At 37.9% G+C, this 25,249-nt stretch overlaps 1 protein-coding gene across 5 annotated transcripts in view; it reads left to right on the top strand.

Annotated features, from left to right (window-relative positions):
• Positions 1 to 25,249, top strand: part of VPS13D (vacuolar protein sorting 13 homolog D) — a 110,812-nt gene that overhangs the window by 67,906 nt on the left and 17,657 nt on the right. For all 5 annotated transcript variants that reach the window (XM_076356196.1, XM_076356199.1, XM_076356195.1 and 2 more), the window contains 4 exons: positions 380 to 514; positions 899 to 1,066; positions 15,668 to 15,800; positions 17,720 to 17,915. In XM_076356196.1, coding sequence (XP_076212311.1) covers positions 380 to 514; positions 899 to 1,066; positions 15,668 to 15,800; positions 17,720 to 17,915 — 632 coding nt within the window. The remainder of the gene's footprint in view (positions 1 to 379; positions 515 to 898; positions 1,067 to 15,667; positions 15,801 to 17,719; positions 17,916 to 25,249) is intronic.

Genomic DNA, 25,249 nt, shown 5'->3' with positions numbered 1-25,249 from the left:
TCAAGGAAATTAATTTAGGGTTCGGTTTAACTGAGCATTAGGGCAGTTACAATAGCAAAGTGCTAAGCATGGAATCTTAAACACATTTTGTTTTGAAATATTCCTATCAAATGTAGGAAACAGATTGCATCAGGAGGAGTGTTTAATGACTACCTAGTTATTGAAGAAATGCAGTTCTAATACTTGATCATTGCTTACAAGTAAAAGGTGTAGGGAGTGATTGCCCTCTATATCAAAGCGTCTACATGGCAGTGGTAAACTACTCTAGCAGCTTCAGATAATTTTGGTTTGTTACCCATTTAAAGATTAATTCATTTGGGTGCTGTGAATGAGAAGTAGAGAAAAAAATTAAAGTTGCAATGTCTTTTTATTTAATTAGGCATTGAAAAGCACGCTGGGATTTCCTCTAATCCGGTTTGAAGATGCTGTGATTAATCTGGATCCTTTCACTAGGGTCCATCCATACGAAACTCGGGAGTTTATCATTAATGACATTCTGAAGCACTTTCAAGAGGTAGGTGTCATACAGATTTTATTGTGGCAAAGGCTGAACTTCTCTTGATTGATGAGGTCTCTGCTGAGGATGGGGGAACTCTTTCTTGACTATTTACTTAAGTGTTAGTGCTGTATTGCTTCTTTGGTATACGGAGAAATAGCATCACGTGCTTCTAAGAATACACTGCATTTTAAGACGAAACTATTGTTGATCTTACTGGTGTTTGTGTGTTCATTTCGTCAGTAAAACTGTTCATTTCTTCAGTAAAACTGTCTGGTTTTGTATATGCTTTTGTTGCAGGTGGGACTTCTGTTGTTGGGTTTTTTTTTTTTCTTTTAAGCAACCTTGCTGGTGTTAACGTGATCCATAAGTGATATTTCATTCTTCCTGTTGATTTTACAGGAGCTGCTTAGTCAGGCAGCAAGGATTCTAGGTTCTGTGGATTTCCTTGGCAACCCTATGGGTCTGTTGAATGATGTTTCAGAAGGTGTTACCGGACTTATAAAATACGGCAATGTTGGTGGTCTCATAAGAAATGTCACACATGGAGTATCAAACTCTGCTGCGAAGGTAATAATTACGATATTAAAGTTTGCTAAAACAATAAGCAAAAAATAGTCAGGAAACAAGTCAAATAGAACTATTGACCATCTCTAAATTGCTTTATGTCCTGTTTGTTCTGTAAAAAAATGTGTTTGAAGTGTAGATTTTTTTTTTCCCCCCCAATGCTTTATATATACACTTCAGGGATGCCAGAAACCCTGCAGGAGTCAATGAAACCACTCAAGGCCATATTATTGATATACGTGTATTTTGCAGAGTGAATGCAGAAGTTAACCAGAGCGAGAACTAAAATGTTGCTTAAGTGTGGCGTCATCTCCTATGTACAAATGAACAAAGTTGTATTATATTATGTATAGAATATATATATAGAGAGAGAGCATTATAGAAATTTGGAGTATTTAAGGGTTTATTTAGTGTAACAGGAGTTGTTAACTTTTATTTTTGGAAAGTGATTAAGCTGACGTGAATATCAATTATTATGCTAATGCTTGAGTTGTTGGGGGTTTTTTTTCTATGCCACATATCGACAAACTAAAGAATTCCTAGATTGCTACGCATTTGTCTTTAGTTTAATTCCAAAGTCTCTGCATGGTGAATATTCTTTTGTTCTTCTGATAACGATTGAGAGAATTCAATTGTATCAGTGTTATCAGTGAAAATAACTATCTTTAGTGCCTGAGAGAGGTATGATCTGACACAGCAGCCAAAAATAGAAAGTGGTTTTGATCATGGTCAATACTGTGCTTGATACAGAGCAAACATATGTTCGCTTGGATAAAACAAATCTTGAAATATTTTTCATTACATACACAGTGTGTCAACATGTACTGTAAATGCACTTTGTGATCATGGGTAGAATTGGAATAATGCTTTCTTCACATAAGGACGTGTTGCTAAAATTTGTTTTTATGAAAATTCTCTACTTCCTATTATTTTTATTTTCCAAACTGGTAGGTTTGTACGTGTGTATTATCATGGTTCATCCTTTCACAACCTATTCCACTTATTTGTATACAAGGAAATCTACTTTTTTCCCCACGCTAGTGGGGAAAGGTAATTCAGAAGATGAGAAAGGTAAAATGCGGAGTTTGCATGATTACAGATAGCTCAAGACTAATGTTATCAAACCTGGTTAAACTGCCATCGAGATCCCCAGTCCATCACCAAGTGCAGAGCTGTGAGCTGAACCATGAGGAAGGATGACATACACCTTCCCTATCATAATTATCTCGTTGCCAGCATTAGGCTCTTTGGGCAATTTCAAGAAATTCAAACCAAATACCACATTGTTGATATTCCTGTCTTAATCCCGTACTAGGTGATTCTGTGATTATCAGCACTACAAATGCAAGCTTATCCAAGCCATCTGGTAGAAGACTTACTGAGCTTCTCTAAGGCAGTATCCATCTGTGCAAATGAGTATTTTTGTCCATGCTTTCTACTCGTGGTTCTAGTCTCTTGTGACCCATCCACTCCACCCAATAGAGTGTGTTTCTTTAGAGTTTCCTTTCTATAAAGTGTTGTTTCCTCATTGCAGTCACATCTGCAGCAACAGTCTCATAAATCTTTCTTTAAAAGGCACGAGCCTTCCTACGTTTCCCACAAGGGCAAGGTCATTCTTTGAACTTTGGAGTCATTTGTAACCAAGGGTTTTGTGAAGGAAGATTTTCAAAGGCAGAAGGGCAGTTGGATGCTGAACTCCTTTCAAAATTCAACAGGAGCTGAGTGCCTGCTTCCCATTTATACCTTTGAAAATCACCCCATGTACTATTCATCTGTCTTCCTAGGTATTTTTTTCTTTCTCCTTGATATATCCGAAATGTCTGTGATGCAAGTCTCACACAGTGCCCTTTTAAAAACTTTTTACATGGGTTATGTATTTGTCCTTTCAGAACAAGGAGAAAATTTTATCCTTTAGGAAGGCTTAATAATACATAATGGAACTCCTTGATTAATCTTCCTTCCAAAGGATGGATCTTTATTCTGCTACATAGAAGATAATGGTAAAAAAGGCTCAAATAATCAGGATTAATTCCTCCCTATATGTTGCACTGCTTTTAGGCATCTAAATCTGCTAGAAAACTAAGCCAGGAATGTCCATATGATAAAATTTGACATTTCAAGTACAATTTGTGACATGTTACGTACCTGGTACAGTGTAGAACTTTGTCTTTTACTCCTTTCTACTCCACCATGTATATGCCTTATGGTCGTGTCTAGGACACACGAAGTTTTGGTAAAGAAAAAAAAAAAGTGGGGGAAAAAAATAATTCCAATTACTCAAGAAAAACACGACTGATACAGTAGATGGTTTTCATCTTGCTATTGGTGCTCTCTGTAGAGAAAGTATCTTAAAGTCTATTTTCATGGCATAAATTTTCACCTGATTCAGCTGTGCCATAGAGGTCCTCATCTTCGCAGCTTATTCTGTGGAGCTGGTAACTAATGCAGCCGAAACTAGATGAGCCTGTGTTCTGCATAGAAAGTGGTGGTATTTATGGCAAAATACCCATTTTGGTTGTTTTGACTACCTGACTTTTAAAGTGTCTTAAACAAAAAATCTATGCTAGATTTCAAGATGAGTTAGCTTTTAAGGTGTGAGTAGATAGATAAACTTTAATACTATGATCATCACTTTAAAAGTAACACCACTTGCCTGAATTGAAAAGTAAGCTATTTGAGTTGTATCTGGTTTTGTCATTTTATTGCTTTTCTATTTTATAGTTCTGTTGATTATCCCTGTAATGGCTTTTCCATGCATTTCAGAACACGCAGTGGGTAATGCCTTCTTTCAAGTGGAGAGCTGCAGTGTATTTAAGTTGGCACAAAACCTTAGGTTAAATAAAGTTCACTACAGACAGTTTTGTAGTTTTTTATCCCTTGGAGACTCCAAGTTCTGTATTTTAAAAAGTTCTTTGATCCTAAATATAGACACCTGAGGGAATTTCATTCCCTCTGAATGGAGACTTCTATAGTTGCCATATGCGTAGAAATGTCTTGCATTCTTGGCATCCACACTTTTTTTTTTTATTTCCTCTGTTAGACATGATAGTACTAAATCCTAAATTATTCCTGTTTCAGAGGTGTTTCAATTAGAATTGAATATTGAACACTGAATTAGCATCTGAACAAAAACGTTCTGTAGCTTGTGTTCTCCAAATGGAAAATTAAAAGTGGCTGTATCTATTACTGGCAAATAGGTGTTATGCTGACATAATGAAATTCCTGGTAGTAAAGGACTGAAAAGATTAATCACCTTGTCAATACTGTATTTAATTTGTCTGATTCTTTCAACCCTTACAAGGAATTTTGATATCTTTTGTGAATTATGAGCACATAGTAATGTAGTTGTTAACGACTCTGCAGCTAGGCTTAGTTTCTTGGGGGGGGGGGGAGAGAGAGAGAGGATGGAAATAATTGTTGTGTCCCTCCCTTCCTCCTGAAAAAAATAATTTAATGAATGCCTTGAAAGAGCTTAATTTTCATATTGAACTTTGACGTTTCCAGTGAGAAATTTAATTAGCCTTCTTAAGGGAAGGTAAAGCATCAGCCACAGTTGCATTTCCTTGTTAGGTTTTTGTGGAAGCTTGCAGAGTTCTGGGAGGCTGGCTTCCTTAGGCTTGGGAGCCAGCACCTGAGATGCCAAAACTTACGTATAGAGGACTTGCAACAAATTGTACAGTGGGTGTTTGTTTTCTTTTATGGCTGAGGAAGAGGCACAAAGGAACTTCTGCCCTGGACTTTCATGCCATATATTTATTTTAATTCAGTTCAGAGTGATGGTGTGCTTAACAGATAGGAAAAGAGGGTAGGGTGTTGGAAGCAGGTAAGAAAATTATAAGACTAGGAAGGATACGAATATTGCTCCAGGTGAGTGTTTGACATGGAGGCATTTGTAGAAAAGGAGCACGAAAGCGACACGAAGGGAAATAGGAGTTTTAACCCTCATTGTAAGATAAATCAGAGCAGAATCTCAAGTGGTTGGCAGTGACAGAAAAATAAAGATAACTGAATGGAAAATGAAGAGGAAGTAATAAAGGGATTATTTAAAAACAAATCATGAACAAGTGTTTGACTTGTATGAATGCTAACTTTAACAAAACTGGCAATAAATGAGAAGTGGATATAGCAGAGGACAGAAGGTAGGTGCAATTTAAGCAGGTTCTACCCAGGAACAGACGGAAATGTTTCTAAAGCAGTTGAAGCTGATGGTTCCCTTTGGTTTAAAGTTTCTCGGTTTATGTAACCAACCACTCTTATTTGATACCGCTCAGAAGCAAGAACAACTGGTGTTCTCGTGTCTTTGGTGACACTGTGGTTCAGTAGTTCTAGGAATATTAGCTCAAAACGCAATTCAAGTGGCTGGAAAAAAAAAAATCGTATCTTGGTGACAGGGAACTTCTGACAAAAGCCTTTGTATATGAAGCCTGAGAAAGAAGTACATGGTGGTGTTTTCCTCAGGAGAGTATTAAACAAAATAGTCAACTGATAATGTTGAAAGATCATGGTGGCATTCAGGTTCCGAGTTTCCTGCCATTCTGTATTTTCACAGTTTTCTTTTGACTCCCTACTCTTCTGTTTAACTGTTAACAGCAGAATGTGTATGATTACTGGCAGTCTCATACTGGATCAAAATGAGGAAGGCTGGAATAGATGTCATCTTTCTGGGCAACTTTACAGATTTGAATTTGGGTTTTACTTTGGGAAAGCTGACGGTCGTCCCTTACAAGGGTAGTCTAGGTATGGAAGTTGTGGGATTTAGCAGCAATTGCCATAAATAGTTTTTTCAGTTCCTAGAAGTGATTTATACAGTTCAGGTCAAATGTAGCTTTCCCTGTGTTTTCTTCAGTGTAATCTTAAGATTTTTCTCCTCGTGTCTTCCCCAGTATTGTGTAGGGGCTACTGCAGCTTGTTCAGGTAATGCATCCAGGTGGCACTGCAGATCATCTTCAGTTTAACTTGCATTTCATTCAGAGATTCATGTGCAGGTGCACGTGCTGAGCAGTGAGAAGCTGTATGAAAACGTGCAGGTTATGAGATGGAAAGTAATTGAAATTCCCAGGCAGAAATTTTCAGTGCTGGGAGGAGCATTATAGATGAGGCCATTTACCCATTTCCTAGCGGTTTTAAAAGACAGCAAGCTTTATGGCCAATTAGTGACAATCAAAAGCCATGGAAAGTGTCGCTTTTTATGTGCAGAACATCTGGTATCTGTGATCAGTATCTTTGAAAGAGGTTTTGGGATAAAGGATCGTCTTTGAGAAGTTTGAAGTATTATTTTGTTCTTCCTGGTTTTCATTTGTACCATGGGATAAGGTGTGTGTGGCCAGCATCCTGGTCAAAAGTTTTCTTCGCAATTCACATTAAATTCAGCCTTTCTTTTACAAAGCTGCTTATACAAAGTGTTTGTGAACCTGCTTTGACTGCAGCATATTTTTATGTGGAGAAATGGGCACGGGTACGATCAAACAAAAATGGTGATGTATTCTGTGGGAAGAACTGTTCTGGTCTGGACTTGATGTCTTAAAAGTGCACGTTTAGAATCAAACTGACATGGTGGTGGTAGCTTTGAACGAGCCTTTTCCAGGAGAAATTTTTCTGTAGACAATGAGAATCCTGCAACAGTGCAACAACTGCAGACAGTGAGATGCTCAGCTGTATGTAGAAATCTACAAGTGACCATCCCCACAATTAAAAAAAAAAAGGGGGGGGTTAGAAAGATTTAAGTTTTGCATCTGCTCTAGAGATTTATTTTGAAGGTTTTTACCAGCTGATTTTCTTGCAAAATAAACTAAAATGTTCCTGGTTTGCTGACTCATTGGGGAATTAAGTGAAAAAAGGAGAATTTAAAATGTGGTATGCAAAATGTTAACAAAAGCACAAACTGTGAAATTAGAAATAAATATTTATCATGGAGATGAAACGAAATTTGATCTTAACCTACAGGTTTTGAATGGTTAGCATGTCATGAAAACAGGCACATATATCCCATATATCACAATTAGCATCTGAAGGAGAAAAAATGGGGTGTGGGTTTGAAATTAATGATTCAGTCTTGACAAAAGGCTAACTACACCTCCCTACTGTATGTATAAAGTTATATAGTTGTGTAGAATATGTTAAATAGTACAGATTTAAACTTGAAATTCCTTGGCTGTGTACCCCTGGGGAGGGAAAACAGTATTTTTATGTCCATGGGAGATGGCCAAGGTATCTTCTGAAGCTGTAGCAATAGATGATTTGGCATCAGTTCAACAGATCCGAACGCGTCATCCCTCAAAGCGTTGTTCGCTACTTACACTGCACACATGATGGCAGGCCGAATTAACGTGTTTGCATTAGGTTTCCTTCAAAAACCTAACGGAACACACAAAACCTGGGGGGTTTTAAATAGGAGGTTCTTTCCGATCCCAAGCGTGGTCACAGGTGTGACCATGGCAGAAAATGAAACTGGAAAGAGACCGACTGCTGGGGTGTATTGCCGGAAGGAAATGCCCTATGAAAAGAAAAATCAACAGAGTTGGTAAAGATGATGTTAAAAAGCAAACTTACTCTGCTGCCCTCTGAATACATTATTGTTACGTATTAACTCAAGGAAGCGGACTAGATCTCTTCAGGCTTTTTCTCAGGTTTTCGGTATATAGAGGTTTTTTCAGGAGGGGGGTGTAAGAGGGCAAATGATTCCATTCCCAAAAAATAAACAAACAGGAAGACCTAAAAGCTTTGTAAGAGTTAAAGTTGGGGGGAGGGGAATTATCTGTTAAGAGTATTAGTTGTTTAATAAAGCGCAGTTGTCCTCCAGATGAACCCGCCAGTGACTCTGCAACTGGGGTCATTCCAAGTTCATGCTGTGGACTTTTGACTGCCTTCTGTGTCTGTGAAAACAGCCGGCGGTTCCTGCAGGGATCACTCATTCAACCCTGTAACACAAAACTATTGCCAACGGGCACCTGCTGGCCCAGCTTCCCAGGAGGTCCTTGAGGGAAGCTACCCAACTCATCAGGCATCTGTGGAGATAAAAACAGTGGGGGCTCCCCCGGGATACCCAGCTAATCAGGCATCCATACAGGCAGCGCATCAGGGGGCTTCACAGATTACCCAGCCGACATGCCGTTGTCAGGATGCATTAGGAAGCTTAGTTAACGATGGGATGTGAGCTAATTAAAGCTCCTTTACTTTGCTTATATGACATAAATAGGGGTGGAGAATGCTGCACAGAATCTCAAGAAACATATGTTTGTTCAATGGGAAAAGCCGTTGCCTCCTCTTGGTTGTCAGTAATTTAGAGAAGGTCAAAGTTTATGTGTCTCTTAAAATGAGAAGCTGATTATAGCATTTTGCTGAATGAGTATTTTCTAAATTAGTCAAGTTGTGTCGGTTCTATTCATCGTTCCGTTGCACGTTTCTCTCGGTGCAATTTGACTTGGTTATAAATGCGTTTTGGGCTCGGCCTGAACCATCCTTTCTGTTTAGGGCTGTATTTAACAGTTGACCTGGGTATGTATTAATGTGTAAAGGAAAGTGTGAAAGTATATAGCATATAAATTTAACTGAATTCAGAAACTTTCCTGCTTAAGTATCTGAGTAATTCTGAAGGGACCGACAGAAGCCATGTAAAAGTATTTTGTGGAGCAACTTCAGATAGCTAGGACTTTTAAATCTCACAAATAAACACCTGCTATTTTTTCAGATACTTAAAAGCATTTCATTTTTTAGTCCCAGTATAATGCACAGCTGACCACAGTGACGTGAAAGGAGGAAGCTGTGTTGTCTGCTTACTGATGTCCAGTTTGTGAAATTAAGTATGTAGTGCTTCCACGCCATACCAATGCTTGTATTGATTAGTAAAGAAGCTGCTCTAAACCTTATTTTTATGGTAAGTCTCAGAAATGTATTAAATACCAATCTTGAGACATTGCAGTAAAAGCAAGGAAACTTGGGCTGAAGAATTTATTAGACAACTTTATCTGTCCCGCTGCACCTAGTCATTATGTATATCCAAGAATACTGCATGTCTTTTTTATTTTTACACTTTCAAAAGAATAACACCAAGATTTGAGCATGGCTAACTGCTCCAAAACTTTTTTTAGCCATAACAAATCCTAGCAGCACGTATATATGTCTGCTTACCCTATGACATGTAAACTGAAGAATTTTGCTTCCATATAGCAAAATAAATGCTTAATTTTGAACTGTTGTATTTTACTGTCAGAAGTCAGCGTAAAAACTGGCTTCCTCTAAAATACCTGTAACAGGTTGGAGAGATGTAGGAAATAAAGGTGATTTTTAATGATATTGCTGGAAGGCAAGTAACCACAAGGGATTAAACTTACCGATAGGTATTAAATGTTTAGACGCAGTCTGTTGTATTTAATCACTTGGCTGAACAGTACTTCCAAAACCTCTGTTCAGCAGGGAAGGGAGTGGATGTAGGTTTTTTAAAAAAAACCCTCAAAATAAAGTAACCTCTAGTTTCTAATGCTATCAATCTACTTGAGTTTATTATATAATTTATGGCTATGTTTTATGTTAAGATAACTATTTTAAATATATATAAAATATGTTGACATTTTATTTAAATGTATTTAGATACTATAAAGAAACATCAGTGTTTCATGCTAAAAAGGCAGCTTATTAGTATTTTTTTAAAAAACTTGTAAAAATGCTGTTCTGTGCAAAACATTTTGTACTATGTAAGAATATGTATTTCGGGGTGGGGGGTGTCAGTATTTTCCAGCTAATATTTACTGTATATATATATATTTATTAGGGTTTTACTGTTAGGTTCACCGTATGTGCTGATTTGAGATGTTTATTCCTTTCAAGCCGTCTGTGCTGTGCTGCCTGTTGCTTCTGTTGGTAGTACATCAGAAAGGCAGTAAATGTCGAGGTAGCGGAGGGGAGGAAAATTAAGTTCCAAAACCAGTGTTCCTGCTCAGGGCCGTAAGGAAGAATGTATTTAACCGAACTCACATTCAGAACTCTGACAATGACTGTTCGTTCTTTACCTGTGCAGCCTTTGCTTCCTGTGATAAGCAGTTCTTCTGTCTCACGTGGACAGTTAATTATATTTAGGGGAGTTACTGTTGAAACTGTGGAATAACTTTTAATCATCGTGACTGGGGATTTTCCTGTTTTGGAAAATGTAAGAGTGTGTGTGAGAACTGAAGATGACATAACTCACAGTTTATATTAGACTTTCTGACTTAAATAAATTTTAAACACTCTTTTCTACCTTGCTGAAGTAACATACTTAAATTTGTACTTTGGTCTTTGAGAACCAGCTTTTATTATTGGAGATAAAAGTGTGAACATCATCCATGTGTGGTGTTCAAGGTTTTTTTTGAAAGGTGGTGGTTTGGGGCAAGAGTTGAATGGAGTTCAGCAAAGAACTCCTTTTTAAAGGCGTTCTGCAAAGCAAAGATGAGAACTGAGTAAACCCTGTGATTTCTAATTTAAATGCAGTTCGTTGTGAGGTTTGCACAGAAGTTACAACTGACCTATATTTCATTTCATCACTTTCTCCCTTAAAATTCCATCTTGGAATGTTCTGCTTTGCTCAGTCAATAATATTTGTAAATGTACCATTCTCTGATGCTAGAATTACAATGGAATGTTTGGACCTAAGTCATAATTGTGTATTTATCCTTTTGGGATGTCCTTAGAGAACCAGGCAGTGCCAAGAGTTTAAAAAGACTTTAAAAGATTACTTAAAACTTATTTCCATGCTGTGTGCTTCATGCATCTAGCTTAGAGGGAACATGCAGTACAAAGTCTAGAATTAGTTTTCATTTGCTTTGAATTCTTCTTGTGCCCCATAAGCCTTATTTTTTGGCACCAGCTTTGATTCACAAACACTGTATATGGGTGTTTTTGTTTTTCTTCTATTGGTGGTAAAAGTTCTTGTGGCAAAACTTCCTTAATTATTGGGCCTTTAAAAAGAAAACCAAACACACCCCCCAAAAAAAACCCAAAATGTGAGTAGATCAGTTTCTTGTACAGATACTATTTCAGCTGCTTTTGCAGATCATGGTAGATAGTTAATATTGATTGGTGACACTACGTAAACATAAAAGGAGAAATGATGAATCCTCCATTTACTTCAATCTACCAAGGAGGAGGCTAAGGCCAGCGTGCCCCGGGCTTATGGAATTGTAGTAACATTTTCAATAATCGTGACGTGCTGAGAGTGGTTTACATGTTGTTCCAAAGATGGTGTTCACAGTAGTATAATGTCCTGGCAATCGGAGGGAAATGTGAAAGTCGTCGTATTTCACCCTCCTCAGGAGGATCAGTTTATGTTAGACCACATAGGCTTAAGTTAATGAAGTGTAGTGGGTCATATTTTCTGCTTGCTGTGTATTACCAGTTGGTAGCTTCACATCATATATGAACCAGTGTGGGGTGAAAACCAGGGATCAAGTGCCTCTGGAACGGAGCCCTGGAAGAAAAGGTCAATGTCCCTCCGTAGAGGGGAAGTGCAGGAAGTACCATCTGCTTCAGGGACAAAAACAGTCAGAGGAGAAAGAGGGTATCGGTGAATGAAGGTGGACAAATGTCCAGATGACTGGAGCTTTTTGGAGAGGTTCTCCTTTTTCTGTCCAGGCAGAATGGATAAGGCAAAGGATTAAACCGTCCATATTAATGATAAGTTGAAATATTTTTAGTACCTGAAATGACAGAACTTCTAATTAGCAGTGTGGAAGACCCATACTTCGCTTTGTTTGGAGATGCCAGGTTGACAAGTAAAATACCCGGCTTCTTACATGTACCTAATGTGTGGGCTGGTTCATTCAGTAACACTTTGGTGCCTTTTGGTTAGGAAGCAGGTAACTTATCTTAGCTGATACTGATGTATTGTGTGGCAATTCTGTTTCAAGGAAAAGGATATCTGAAATGGGGAAGAATGCAGAGATAAAAGACCAAGTTATTAATTTCTTTTTTTCATCGGCAAGCAGACAAAGAACTCATTATGAAAATTAGGATAGAGAAGGAGGGAGACTGGTTTTTAGAAGTCCCTTGATTAGTTTCATGTTTGTTCCACAGACTTTTGTGTTTAGTTATGTTGGCATTTACATGGACTTAAGTAGGCTTTGAAGTTATCAGGTCACACCTTATTAACAAAAGCTAAGGAAGACAAGGGTGGATGCACTTTTGTTGTCACCTTTGTTTATCTGGAGACTATTTTCTGCATGACCGGGTTAACAGCTCAATAAGCCACCATCACTGCTCTTCCACAAGTCTTAATATCTGGATCTCAGTATCTAATATTGCACTTCTCAAAGGAGGCATCGAAAAGCAAGACATCTGGGGGGAAAAAGGCAAGTCTGCTTTCGTGCTTTAGCTTGTTCAAATCCCCCTTCAGAGTTTAAGCTGGACTTAAACCGCTTAAATTTGCAACGCTTACTCAAGTTTCTGATCCTGCAATAACTTGCCACTGCTGAGTAACTTTTTCTTAATACAGTGATTATAGTCTACACAGACTGGGCATAAGGTGTTGTGCAGGTTTGTGTTTGGTTGGTTGGTGTTGTTTTTTTTTTTTTTTTAAATGTTAGAAATCTTTATTTTTCCTTCTTATATAGGTAGGTACAATCCTGTTTGCTGAAATAAGCTTCAGAAACCATTTCAGTGAAAGTATTTCTGAGGTGCACAGAAAAGGGCAGTTAAAATTTTCTGATACCTAGCAGTTATTCCACGGACGTGGTATTACATATATTGGATAACATGAGAGATTACTTAGGTCTTGTTCAGATCATGAATCAGGATAATGCTGACACTACAGTCTGAATCTTTATTGCAAATAAGAGTCTAAACTTCAGAGCAGAAAACGGTGAGTGGCTCACTTGCCTAGCAGACCTTAATATGTGACTCGCTAACGCCTGTGAAATGTCTCAGTTGTTCTGTCTTCGCTGGCATTTTGCCCCTGGTTGGCAAACTCGATCACATTACATTCTGTACCTCAGAGCAGGAAAAGTGCTGCAATGGTCCCCAGCTGGAAATTGTTCAGAAGGGACCTATTCACGTGTGTTCACTGAGGTAACCCGTTGTTTTCGGTACAAGTGGTACAGACGACTACAAAAGTTTGGCCTCAGTCTTTATTCAGTGAGGCCAGAAAACAAACAGTACCTGGGGAGGGGGGAGGAGGCGTGTCAAGAAGTAATTCAACATGAAGTTCATGTTCTGTAATTAACATGTGTTGAGTTTAGATTTTGTCACCTGAGTCAGGGCAAAATGGAAACATTTTATGGCACATTTGGTACATTAGAATCTTTAAATTGTTCTATTTACAGCTGTAATTCAGTGTTACTTTCTAAATAACGTGACCAAAATGTCCCCGTTTAACTTTGGTTTTACAGTTAATGGAGACTATGACTTTTAAATTGTGTGCATGTGATTGTTTTTCTTTTTTCCTCCTTACAAAGAGAATAATTTACTATTACATTAAAATTCTTTCTATACACTAAACCAGAATTGACTGTTAGGTGTCAGATTCTGCTTCAGAGAGGAAGGAAAATCTGAGGAAAGACTGGATTGTATTTACTGGGAAAGCTGGTATGGTGGAGCTGGCCAATTTAGACAGAGGGGGGAGGGGAAAAAAGCCAAAGCTGTAAGGAGAGCTTACGAATTTCGATCAATATTAGTAAGTTGGTTTATTCCTGCTGGCTGGTTGTCCAATCATGCACTAAGTTAACTTTCAAAATGTGTTCGTGAAAAATCATTTTCAGGCCTTGACAGATTCCTTAATGAGGTTTGAATTTTGAAGGCCTATTGAGCCTTTTAATTTTTATAGCAACTACTCTAATCCTCTTAAAGCAAAGTATTTGTCCAGAAAAAACCCCCAACCTTAAACACAGCTAATAGATAGCTTCAGGTTGGTTTGTATTTCTAGGCTAATTTAAAAAAAAAAAAAAATCTACATTAAGTTCACAAAGAGGTCAGGAGTAATTCAGTCACTGATCACTATGTTCTGTTTAGTGTCCGTATGATCAAGTCACAAGAAGGGTCATGGGATTTAATTTTCATTCATGTTGTTAAAGTCTACTTGTGTAGATAATTGGAGCCACTGGACCAGTTTGTCTTTGAGCTGGAAAGAAGTATCTAAAACTAGGGAATCATGTCATTAGTAAAAAAGAAATGCAGCCGTGGAAAAAATGACAGAAAAAGGAAGGGAACTTTGTCATTGCATCAAGCGCATAAATTAACTGTTTGTCTGTTTCTTTTTTTAATCTTTAGTGTATTAGAATCAGCATTTCACAGAGGTTTTAGTTGTCTTCTGGTGCACACCTTAATCACATAGGGTTTTTTTAACATAACTAATAGGGATGCAAAGGAGATAGTACATGCAACAAAGCTAAGCTGAGCAATGGAAAGGGCAGTGTCCATATACGGTTCTTAAACAATGAAGTACCTGTCGTAGAGGAGCTATGATCATGCAAGGACAGCAATGATTTCACCATTGCTGCAGCCATCGAGTATCTTTTGACATTCCTGTGGCAACTGGTACATTCCCCAGCCCTAGTCTAAGACACAACAAAGCATTAAATTACCTTTCCTTTGGGGGGGGAAGTTCATTTATTGAAAGAAGATTGTAAGAATGCTGATGCCAGTTGAGGGAGGTACAGAAGATGAACAACTATGCGTAACCAAAAAATAGCTAGTTTTTGGAGGTTATTCCAGGAAAATGCTTGCTAGGGGTCCTTTTCTATAATAATATCCTGAATATGAGGTAAGGTTTCGGGTTTTTTGTCTCCTTTTCTTGCCTCCCTCCCTCCTCCAAGCTTCTGTTTTGTATCTGATTACGTCAAACGAAAGGTCAACGGATCACAATAGATCATTTTTATTTGGTGCTTTTTCATTGACCGGTACTCAGTAGAGGTCAGAGTTCTCAGAACAAATCCCGTTTGGACTTAGATGTCCTCTTTTATCTGTAAATATGTGTCAAGTCTTCCCCCATACTGTTAAAGGTAAGTGTAAGGAGTAAAAATGCTCCACACACACGTTCAGGGTTCCCCTTAGACTTCTGTTCTACAGTGTGTAGTACCTGTGGACACTTACCAACACAGCCGTCTTTCAGCGGATCACCCCATGTGCTGCAGTGAACATGGCGTGGCTCGCCCACCAACTCTTTCCACAGTAGAGCTATTTCTGCGTTGTGTTACTAAAAAGAATTTAATTAACTCTCTCAAATGTTTTAGTTTCATGACGGGCATATTTGCCTTGAAGCTTTTCACATATCTTTGCAGAAGAAAAGCTTTGTATCTAAATAACATTCTTGTGAGTTTTTGAAAGGTTACCGTTGGGTCACTGGCACTTCTTTTGGTACATCTTTCACAGGCTTCATTTATTTTGGCTTGGCCACTGCAGTTGGGCACCTGCTTGGTTTTTGACTGTCACCTCAGGATTTAAGTTGCAGCAATGGAAAGCACAGGTTAATGTACTTCAGAGCTTTCTTCATGGCAAAAAAGCTGGAGTGACTGCGTACATGGAACAAAATGAGTTGTATAAATCTGTATTTCACAACTAGAATCTAGGAATCTTCTTCAGTAAATCTATGTAAGATAAACACCTTTTGTTCTTTTAATAACAGAAAAGGTTGTTCTCTTACAGTTCGCTGGGACCTTGTCAGATGGTTTGGGAAAGACAATGGATAACAGACATCAAACCGAACGAGAGTACATTCGATACCATGCTGCAACTAGCGGAGAACATCTTGTAGCTGGAATCCATGGACTTGCACATGGTAACCCTTAGCTATAATTTTAACTCATTTCTCTCTTAAAAGTAATGATCAGATTGAAAAGAACAGTTTGCATTACTCTTGGGTGATTATTTGAAGCCAGGGAGGTGGAGCTATCATAGGCTTTACATTTGAATTTGAACAAGCGTTCAATTCAAATTTGAATTGAACAAGCTTGCAGGTCGGGGTGGGGGGGTTGTTTGTTTTTTAAGTTGACAGAAACTACATTTAAGAATAAGGTCTTTTCATATGTAACTGTAAGTAAAAGGTTTTTTGCAAATTAAAACAAAATTTAAAAGAAAGTTCATCCAAAACTTCAGTTTCTTCATAGAGACATAAAATACCCATGCAAACAGTCTTTCTGAGGGCCAGGCTTTAAAATAAAAATTAGTATGGTTGGATTGTAGCTTGCTTATGTTTGCTTTCAGTTCCAGAAGCTGAGTTTCCTCAGAATCAGTACATCAGTTTAAAGTAACGTTTCACCAGTTGGGATATTTTGTGGTTTTGTTTTTGTTTTTTTAAGTCTACTAAGAACTAGAGAAATGCATTTGTGTAAAAGGCAACAGACTAGTCTTAATTTGGCCAGAATCTCACATCAATTTAGTTCATGATTTATCTGTTGAAGAAAGTTAAATCAGTACAAGCCAAGTTTAAATCAGACACTTGTATTTTACATCGTCTTGACTCAGTTTGTTTAAATGTCAGTCTTTTAATGCAACTGTTGCAGCCTGTGTAACGATAATCTGGCTTTCACTAAACCGGCAATCTTTTCTAAGCTGAGCAAAAGTCTTCATGCTGGACTTTTGTCATAAAGAGACACTGCAGGTATTCAAATGGCTCATGAGAGAGGTTTCTCTCACACCGGTGTGCTGTAAAGTCTGATAGAAATTATATTGGTAGAAATGCCGGAAATCTGAAATATGTCCATCTTTGCTGAAAAGTCAATTATAAAAGCACTGCATTGTGTTTGTATTATCCAGTAATTAGCAGGACTGTTTTAGTTTAATTCTGTGGAGTTTTTAAATGCTTCCTATTCAGTTTTTTTCAAAAAAGCAAATAACTGTTAAATCCTATCTGTTGAAATGTAGGAATTAACCATAAGCTATAGGTACTCAAGAGAAGTGATTTAAATACTTTGTGCTTCTTGAGTTCAGAAGTTAAGATGCTGCCTGGTCTGTACTTCAATTACAGACCTTAAAAGAGTACCGGGCTGCTGAAAGCTGAAGAGCCAAATGGTGGTAAGCATTTTAAATGAGTGCTTAAGCCAGTTCACTAAAAATTGGGATATTCTAATCGTGGAGATGTGAAATCTGTAAAGCGTGTTCTCAATAATATGAACCGTTCCAAGTCTTTTGAAGCCTCAGTAGGTTCTCGATTTCTTCAGAGCATTCAAATTCTCAGCAACGGGAATGTGCACAGAAATGTCTGTCGGCAGCATCACAGTTAAAATCACACAATGCCAGTTTAAAATAATTGACTTTTTAAGGTGGAGAAATGCACTTTCTATTTTCTGTCTCAAATTGTATAAGCTTTTGTGGTAATAGAATTTTGTCACATTGTAAGTAACTGCTTCACCTCAGGAATAGATGAGGACCGTTTGTGTAAATACAGCTGGGAAATAAAACAGTATAGAAATATTTAAAAATATACATCTTTATGTATAGTTATACAGTCAAGTATACATACTGAATTAACTCTTTCTGTGGGATATTATTGTCTGTGTATGCGTGTGTATACTACATATACAAAGTATAAAGTTATTAGCTAATGTAATCAGTCATGAAACAGTTCTTGTATTACATTAAATGCACTTTTCTATCAAGCTTGACAGTAAATCAGGCAGAGAGCATCAGCTGTGACAAGGCTCTGTAATTTTTAGAGGCAGTACTTCTGGCCTACTTTGCTGTTCTTGTCTTTGCTAGGTATCATTGGAGGATTGACAAGTGTAATAACTTCAACAGTCGAAGGTGTGAAAACTGAAGGAGGTGTCAGTGGTTTCATATCAGGCCTTGGGAAAGGGCTGGTTGGCACAGTAACCAAACCTGTGGCTGGAGCTCTGGATTTCGCATCGGAAACTGCACAGGCAGTGAGGGACACTGCAACTCTAAGTGGCCCCAGGTCAGTAAGCAGTTTATATTTCCAATCAGTAATAGTGTAAAAATGCATATTAATACCTGCTGCAATTTCTGATCCGATTATCTTTCCTTACCCAAAGAAACAATAAATTAATCAAATTTACTATGAGCTATTATTAGTGATGTAGCCCATTTAATTCAATTTGCTTTTTCTTTAATAGATGGCATTTGTTGATACTATAACAAGAGTGAAATTTGCATGGAAAAGCTGCAACGTAAAATAGGAATTATTAAGCTACGGCATTAGATTAAAGCAAAATTTTTAAAAGGCTATATAGAACGAGATTAAACTTCCACCATGGAATCCTTATGCAGAGTTGAAATGGAAGAGTTCTTCTCCCTGCTCTACCCCCAGCTTCCATTTAGCTGTGCAGAAAAACAATTCTTCCAAGGGTTGAAGAGTTCTGGCATCAATATAGTGTCATTATCTTCTAATTTTCATTTTGTACAATAGTTCTCACTTATAAAAAGTGTGGATATATGCCCTTACGTCCACATGCTTATCTGTTTACCCATGCATACGTGGATGTTAAGTGTCAGCACATCAGGACGGATGCTTTGGTGTGCTTCCTGTGTTCAGTTACTAGCGTAATGTGGTCTCAACAAAATAATGGTGATGATGTTTAAAGTACCTGAATGTTCATTAGCACTGACTGTGAATGTGGAAGAGGGAAAGGGCTAAGTTCTAAAAAAGCTGCTCTGAGAGAAGATTCTTTTTACTCTTTGTGGCCAAGGGTTTACTTTATACCATAGTACTATGCCAAGAAGTCCTGTTGCACGTACGTGAGATCCTGCGTGCTGAAGAAGTGAAAGAAAATCCTAAGTAAATTTTTTGGCAGAAAGCTTAGAGAAAAATGTTGGCAAAATGTTGGGTTTTCTGGTTGTTTTGTCTTCCCATTTGGTTTTTCCATTTCCTGTCTTATTATGCCACGCTTGGAGTCCTGAAGTGTCTATCATCAGTGCTTCGGCAAAGAACAATAAGCTTGATGAAGTGTGAGTGTGGTGCAGGAGACTTTGAAGAGTGAACTTAGGTGTACTTTGTTATGAAAATGGAAGTGTTTACATGTATGTCTTATGTATTTGGTACTTAGCCTGATTTGTAAAACCAAGAGGTCAAGGATTACAATTTGATAAGTACATATGCATACATAAAATTACATGAGAAGTCTAAGTGCATCCCTGAGAAAACACATCTGTTTTGCTTGTACGTGTCTTAATTTTGTGACTGTACAGGCTGATTTATTCATGTAAAGGTGGGGAGAAACGCACCTGACTATACTGTTAGCTGTCTTACCAGTTGAGCTGTGTTTTTATTATAGTTTGTTTCAAGATACACATATACTTAAAATTCATGTTTTGACATACTGCTATGAGATACAGCCTATGCACAGTAGCGATGATGTTATCAACGGTTGACAAACTAGATAGCAACTGGGAAGGGGAGGGCCTCCAACCAGCCTTATCTCTAGCTTGTGTTTGCCTATGTGACATATTTCCCTTTAACTTGTTAACTGTCAATTAAGAGACGAGGTTAAGACAGATGAGCTGAACCACAGTTTTGTTTCCACTAGATTCTGAAATACTATTGTCATAGACGAGCACTGTGAAATTATTGTAGTGTTTACACACACTCTGCAAAAAGTTTCTGACCCAGCAATCTTCTACAAGGAAAAAAACAAACACCCCAAACAAAAAGAAAAACCTTTTTCACTTACTACATTTCTCCACTCTACAAAATCTGATCAAAACTTATTTTAGATAAACAAATGTACTTGAGAATATGTAGATAACGCAGGAGGGGAAAAAAACCAAAAAAACTCACCACCACGTATAAGCAACCTTGCACTCGTGCTTTGTTTGGTTAGGGTTTTTTTTTTTTTTTTGTTATGTGCTTATATAATGAAGCAACCAAATTGTTCTTTTGGGCGTATGAAAAAAAAAAAAAACCCACAACAAAGGATTTGTACATTTTTTAGACTGCTGTGTACCAATATCCCCCTGCCGCATTTGTTAACTGTTCAAATATGTGTGGTTTGGAATCAGAATAGAACAGTGTTCCAAACCCAAGTTGCTGGCTCCAGTTGAATGTTCTGTTTAAGCATGCTGGGCCATGTAGACTCTTCCAAGCTAAGTACACAAAAACAGCTAACCCTGATGAATATAAGTTTATGGCAGTAACTGATCTCAAGTGTAGTTTTGAACAATTGAAGAATGTGAGTTAATAAGCATGGTAAGAGCCATCTTGACCTTGTCTTGAGACTGGCAGCCTATGTGCAAGTTTCCAGTATTGGTGCAAAGTTGAGTCAACCAGTTAATTACAGTTGCATTTAAATAGCATGATACATAACCATAGATTATAGGCCCCTTGCAATTCTCTAACTACATGGTTGAATTTTTAAAAAGCCCTGAATTTAAGCTGCTTGACTTTAACCATTGGATCAGTTTTGAGTGAGATGAAGAATTTTAATGGAGGTTGTAAGTTTTCCTAAAAGGCATGTTCTAGTTCCAACAAAGTTACTGAATTGAACAGACACTGAGGAAGACCCTGTAGCTTGTGTTACTGTGATCGTGCTGTATGGACATAAGCCTCTTTTGGCTTCAAAATGTATTGATTTGTACTGGGACCTATGCAGCTAGCACAAACCCTGTGTTTGGAACATGGAGCCAAATATGGCTGAGATGCAGACGATGGCTTTATAGCTTATGGTGGTAGTTTAAAAGGTGATGTGTTTAAAGTACAAGAAAATATTTTTTTAAATCTGACTTTAGGCTGGACTTTTTCAAGGCTAATCTTATAACTTATTATGTAATCATATAATTTATTATGCTTGTTATGTATGAGTAAAGCTGCCTTTATACTTCTGAATTTTAATGCAGAGGAGAGCATAAAATAGCTGTTGACAATGCAGCATACATCTAATTTATAACCAGTTAATGCCTGTGACTTGATACCTTTTTTTGAGTGGGTTTTATGTGTTCCAAGTACTCTAGTGTCACATACAAGAGTTCTGATTATTTCCATATTTGTCATATACTGCCAAAAGTCTTAAAGACCAGTTCAAAACAGGAAAGCTGTTATGTCTCTAGATATGCTTGGAAAGCTCTCTCCTAGAAACGTGTTTTAAGTCCTAGTGCAGCACAAGTAAAGAACATTTATATTTAGATCTGTGTCTAACTTAACAAGAAGTGCAGGAAACTGCCATTATGGCTTTCTCTCAGGGTTCTGGCAGGTCAGTGCAAGTTTCAGATAAACTCTTGCAACAACAGTTCAAGAACAGTGTTCTTTTCTGATAGTCACAATGTGAAACTCAGAAGTAAGGAGATAACTTCATGACCCACCCAATTCTAATGAATTCTGTCAGGGAAGTAGACTGTATTAGTTAAGAATAGTTTGAGATTGGCAAGCCATTAACGGTCACGGAAAATTCTTAGGTAAATATTTGATTCTTTTAAATGGACTTCCCCTGGAAAGAAGCAGCCTGCGCTAGTTGTTCTTTTGTTCACCACACTCATGCCATCACTCGGGAATGTGCAGTGAGGTTGCAAAGTTTGAGACAATGTCAACATCAAGTGATTTAATTTTTTTTTTCCCTTTGTGCATCCATCTGTTAGCTATGATTTTGATTGTAAGATCAAACAAAAGCAGTAGACTTGAGATCATGAGTATCAGTGACGCTGAGAAGAAGAAGTAGAAAATATGTACCTAATTGTATGGAACACCAAAGAGTATATTCTCAAGGTTCTCAAGTTTTAAAGATAAATATTGCTTGAACCTTAACACCTCTGTATGTGTCCCAAATTCCCTCCTGACCTTGGACTTGATCTAGATCTGACTTCAAGAGTCTTTACAGTAATGTCAGTCATGTATGGGCCGCGACTCTGGTGAACGAGATGTTATTCTTCTGGTAAGCCCTTCCTAAGATTTTCCTAGAAGCCAGAGAGAAAATATATTTATCGGCTAGTGTTCGCTGTGTTGTGTAAATCTGGAAATGTTGCACACAGGACAGTTTAGCTGATTTATCGGTCTAATCTTTCAATGACTTGGGCGGTGTGATTTCCTTCATAGCCTCTTTCCTCTTTTTTCCCAGTGGGATAAGAGGTCTTTATAATGATCTGTTTTCTCAAATGATCTGTTTTCTTTTGAGCAAGTTTGCCCATTTTACTCCTGTGGCACCCCGTTAAATGGCTGTAGACATTGGCTTTTCCTCAGTGTTAGCCCTACCTCCCGTCTTCAGTCACGGCTGAACTTGATCTTACGGGTTTACATTCTTCTGTCATTAGTCTATCCAAATTCTTCCATTGCTGCTGTTGAGTTACTTTGAAATTGCCCCAGTCAGTAAGTTCCCATCAGTATTATGTGAAAAGGGACCGTCATATCCCTGTTCTGTGACAAGCTGTGCTCTGCAAGTCATCCAAAATTGTGTTGGCTGGTTTTACTGCCATATCACATTGCAAATTGATATCCAGTTTTCTGCTTGCTATTTTCCTATAAGAGGGTTTTGGGGGTTTTTTATGTTTTGTTTTATTTTACTGCTTTGCAAATATCTCCTTGTCATTTAGTATTTGTGTTCTGGATTATTTTTCCCCAGATGAACCAGGTTGCAGTTTTGTAGGTTGAAACCCATTTCATTTCCTGCCATATTTCTGACCTCTTCAGGTTCTTTAGTACTTCGCTGTCCTCACTGGAGTTTTAAACGCCTCTTAGTTTGTCCTCTCCAAATATAATTTTACATGCTGCTTTTACTGGATCCTTGAAGTTAAGCAAGCCTGGTTTCGTGCCCACGCATTTTGCAGCACCTCGGTAGACGCTTCTCCCTGCTTTAAATCATTTTCTGTTACCACTCTCACGTGCTCAGTATTCTACTGTTAGGTTTTAATTTACCACTGGTAACTTTGTGTAGTTCTGTTGGAGATCCTGTTCTGTTCTTCAAATGTCTACTCTTGCTTGTTGCGTAAGTGAATGTTGATTTTCATGTTGGGGAAGGAGTTCTTCAAACCGCAGCCCTGTACCTCTTCAGTATGGATAATTTCATCTCGAAACCTTAAATTTTTTTCTGAAAATGCACCTCGGCTATTTTAGTTTCTTAACTAGAAAGAGATACTATTCACCATCTAAGACCTAAAATTATTTCTAAATAAATGAAGCTACCCTTAAGAATGAACAGAAAACAGTTCTCTATTGCTTTTGTCTATTCGAAGATTGCTTCTTACTGCCATGAGATGTTTCTGGCTAGTAGAAAGACTATGGTTTTCTTTTCTACAGCTTTCTGTAAGAATGATTTATTTTTTTCTCGCCCTTACTCAGAATTATTTTCCAAAGGAATGACTCGGATTAGAAAGAAGTGCAGTCTTCCCTAGACTACACAGGAATAAGTCTCACATGCTGTACGTCAAGAAACTAATAGGGTTTTTTGTCAGAAAAGTCTCAAGCAATGATCATATTTGACTGTGAGTGGACTCCTGTCAAGATTGCTTTGCATGTTCACTCCACCGGTCTACTTCCCCTTAAAGGTCTATGGAAGGAATTCAAGCAGTTGAGGCATGTGGTTACTCTTCTGGAGTGCCTAAAATAATGAGAATTGAGGATGGAGTGCACTGCCGTCCCACATTTCACTGCATTTCTGAATCTCTACGTACTCATACAGTGACTAATCCTAAAGAAGACAATCTTTAGTTAATAAAACTTACTATTTCAAGAAATAAAAATATAATTTTCAAAGGGATCTGACGTTAGAAATAAAGGATAGTAGAGTTAAGCCCAAGAACTTCTGTGTGTGAGAAAGAAATAAGGGGCAGGGGGGGAACACAGCTTTTATTTCGCACCCTCCTCCAGGACTGACAGGCTGGGCGTCTCAGTTTTTTCCCTTTGCCTTCCCCCTCTAGGACAAAGAGCTGGAAGGTAATTACTTGGGAGCACAGCCTCTGTTCTTCACAATAAAGCAGAATTTGCTATGCGTGGTTGAAGAAAATCACTCTGATGCATGTAGTTTTCATTATTTTTTTTAATCCTCAGGATATAGTAAAAGAAAGATGAACCTTTAAAACATTCAGCTTGCTTAATCATGTTTTATTGCAGAGTCTATAATTCTAGAGCCACACGTATAAAAATGTCACAATTTCCTGTGTCCCTACATTGTTCATTGTAGGAAAGCACTGTTAGCTGCTTAGCACCCAACAGAGGTCCGGATGATTTGGAGAATCCAAACTCTGCGCTAACATATCCCTCTTCCTTTCCTTTTTAGAGGGTTGAATGGACGTAAGTTGGTCCCCGCTGTAAAACCAAACTGTAACGCCTTTTTATGCATTACTGCAAATACCTTGCTTTACGTCTGAATAATGTTTCCAGGAGGTTATTGCTAGGTATCTGCATTACTAGATACCATTTGTATTTAGAATAGTTGTGTAATCAGTTGTCTTTACAGTTGGTTGTCTTTGTCCCCTTTTTTGAACTTGACTCAATTTAACTATTTGGAAGGAGTGGAAGAAAAAAACCACAGTGTTTGGACCTACAGCAGCAACGTAATACTTCATTAATACTGTATAGATGTGGTTACCGTCACATCTGCTGCATACAAATGTTTTTAAGTAATAGGCGGTTTTAGAAAAAATAAGCAATTACTGGCTTGCATTAGGCTACGTTTAATCATACAGCTCTTATATTTTACAGATATTACATCTGATTAGCCTCTGGAGCTTTTGAGCTAGACTTTGAGTAGCAGGGTCTGAGATAGGAAAACTTGAAAACAAACACCTTACCTATTTTTAAAAAGACCTTTTTTCAAGCCCAGGGGTTAAAGTTGCTGCTCATTAAAGGCTGTTCATTAGAGCTCCCCTTTGCATTTTACTTCTGGGTTTTTATGTACCCTACATGTTAGCAAAGACGTTCTAGATGGTTTAAATTCCAATAGGGAGTGCTAAACCTTTAGTTAAAACTTGTGTAACTTCTTTTGTTTAAAGCCTTTTTGCTTTGCCGTGACAGACTGTATTCCTACTGTTAAAACTGAACAAAAGCCTGGTTTAAGAAAACTGTGTGGTCACATTGTGTGACTGTGTGGTTCACCGTCGGTAGCATGTCTGTTAACATTAAAAAGGCAGACTTTATGAGGGACTGAACTCTCATTCTAAATACCAGCATCTATTTTGTAAGTAAGAAGGATTTTCCACTAAAACATCAGTGTTTAACTTGACATTTGAGGGCAGAAAGGTACCCTGGATGCATTCAGCCTGTTGGTCAAGGGACAAAAAGGGACAGGGGCACTGGAAGGGAACGTTGCAAGGGGAGGATAGATGAGTGAAAATGGAAAACATGAAAGTGAA

This window comes from Aptenodytes patagonicus, chromosome 19 (genome assembly GCF_965638725.1).
Source record: "Aptenodytes patagonicus chromosome 19, bAptPat1.pri.cur, whole genome shotgun sequence".
In the NCBI taxonomy this organism is placed as follows: domain Eukaryota; kingdom Metazoa; phylum Chordata; class Aves; order Sphenisciformes; family Spheniscidae; genus Aptenodytes; species Aptenodytes patagonicus.
Note: the sequence above shows the minus strand (reverse complement) of the source record. Positions and strands in the feature narration are given on the sequence as shown.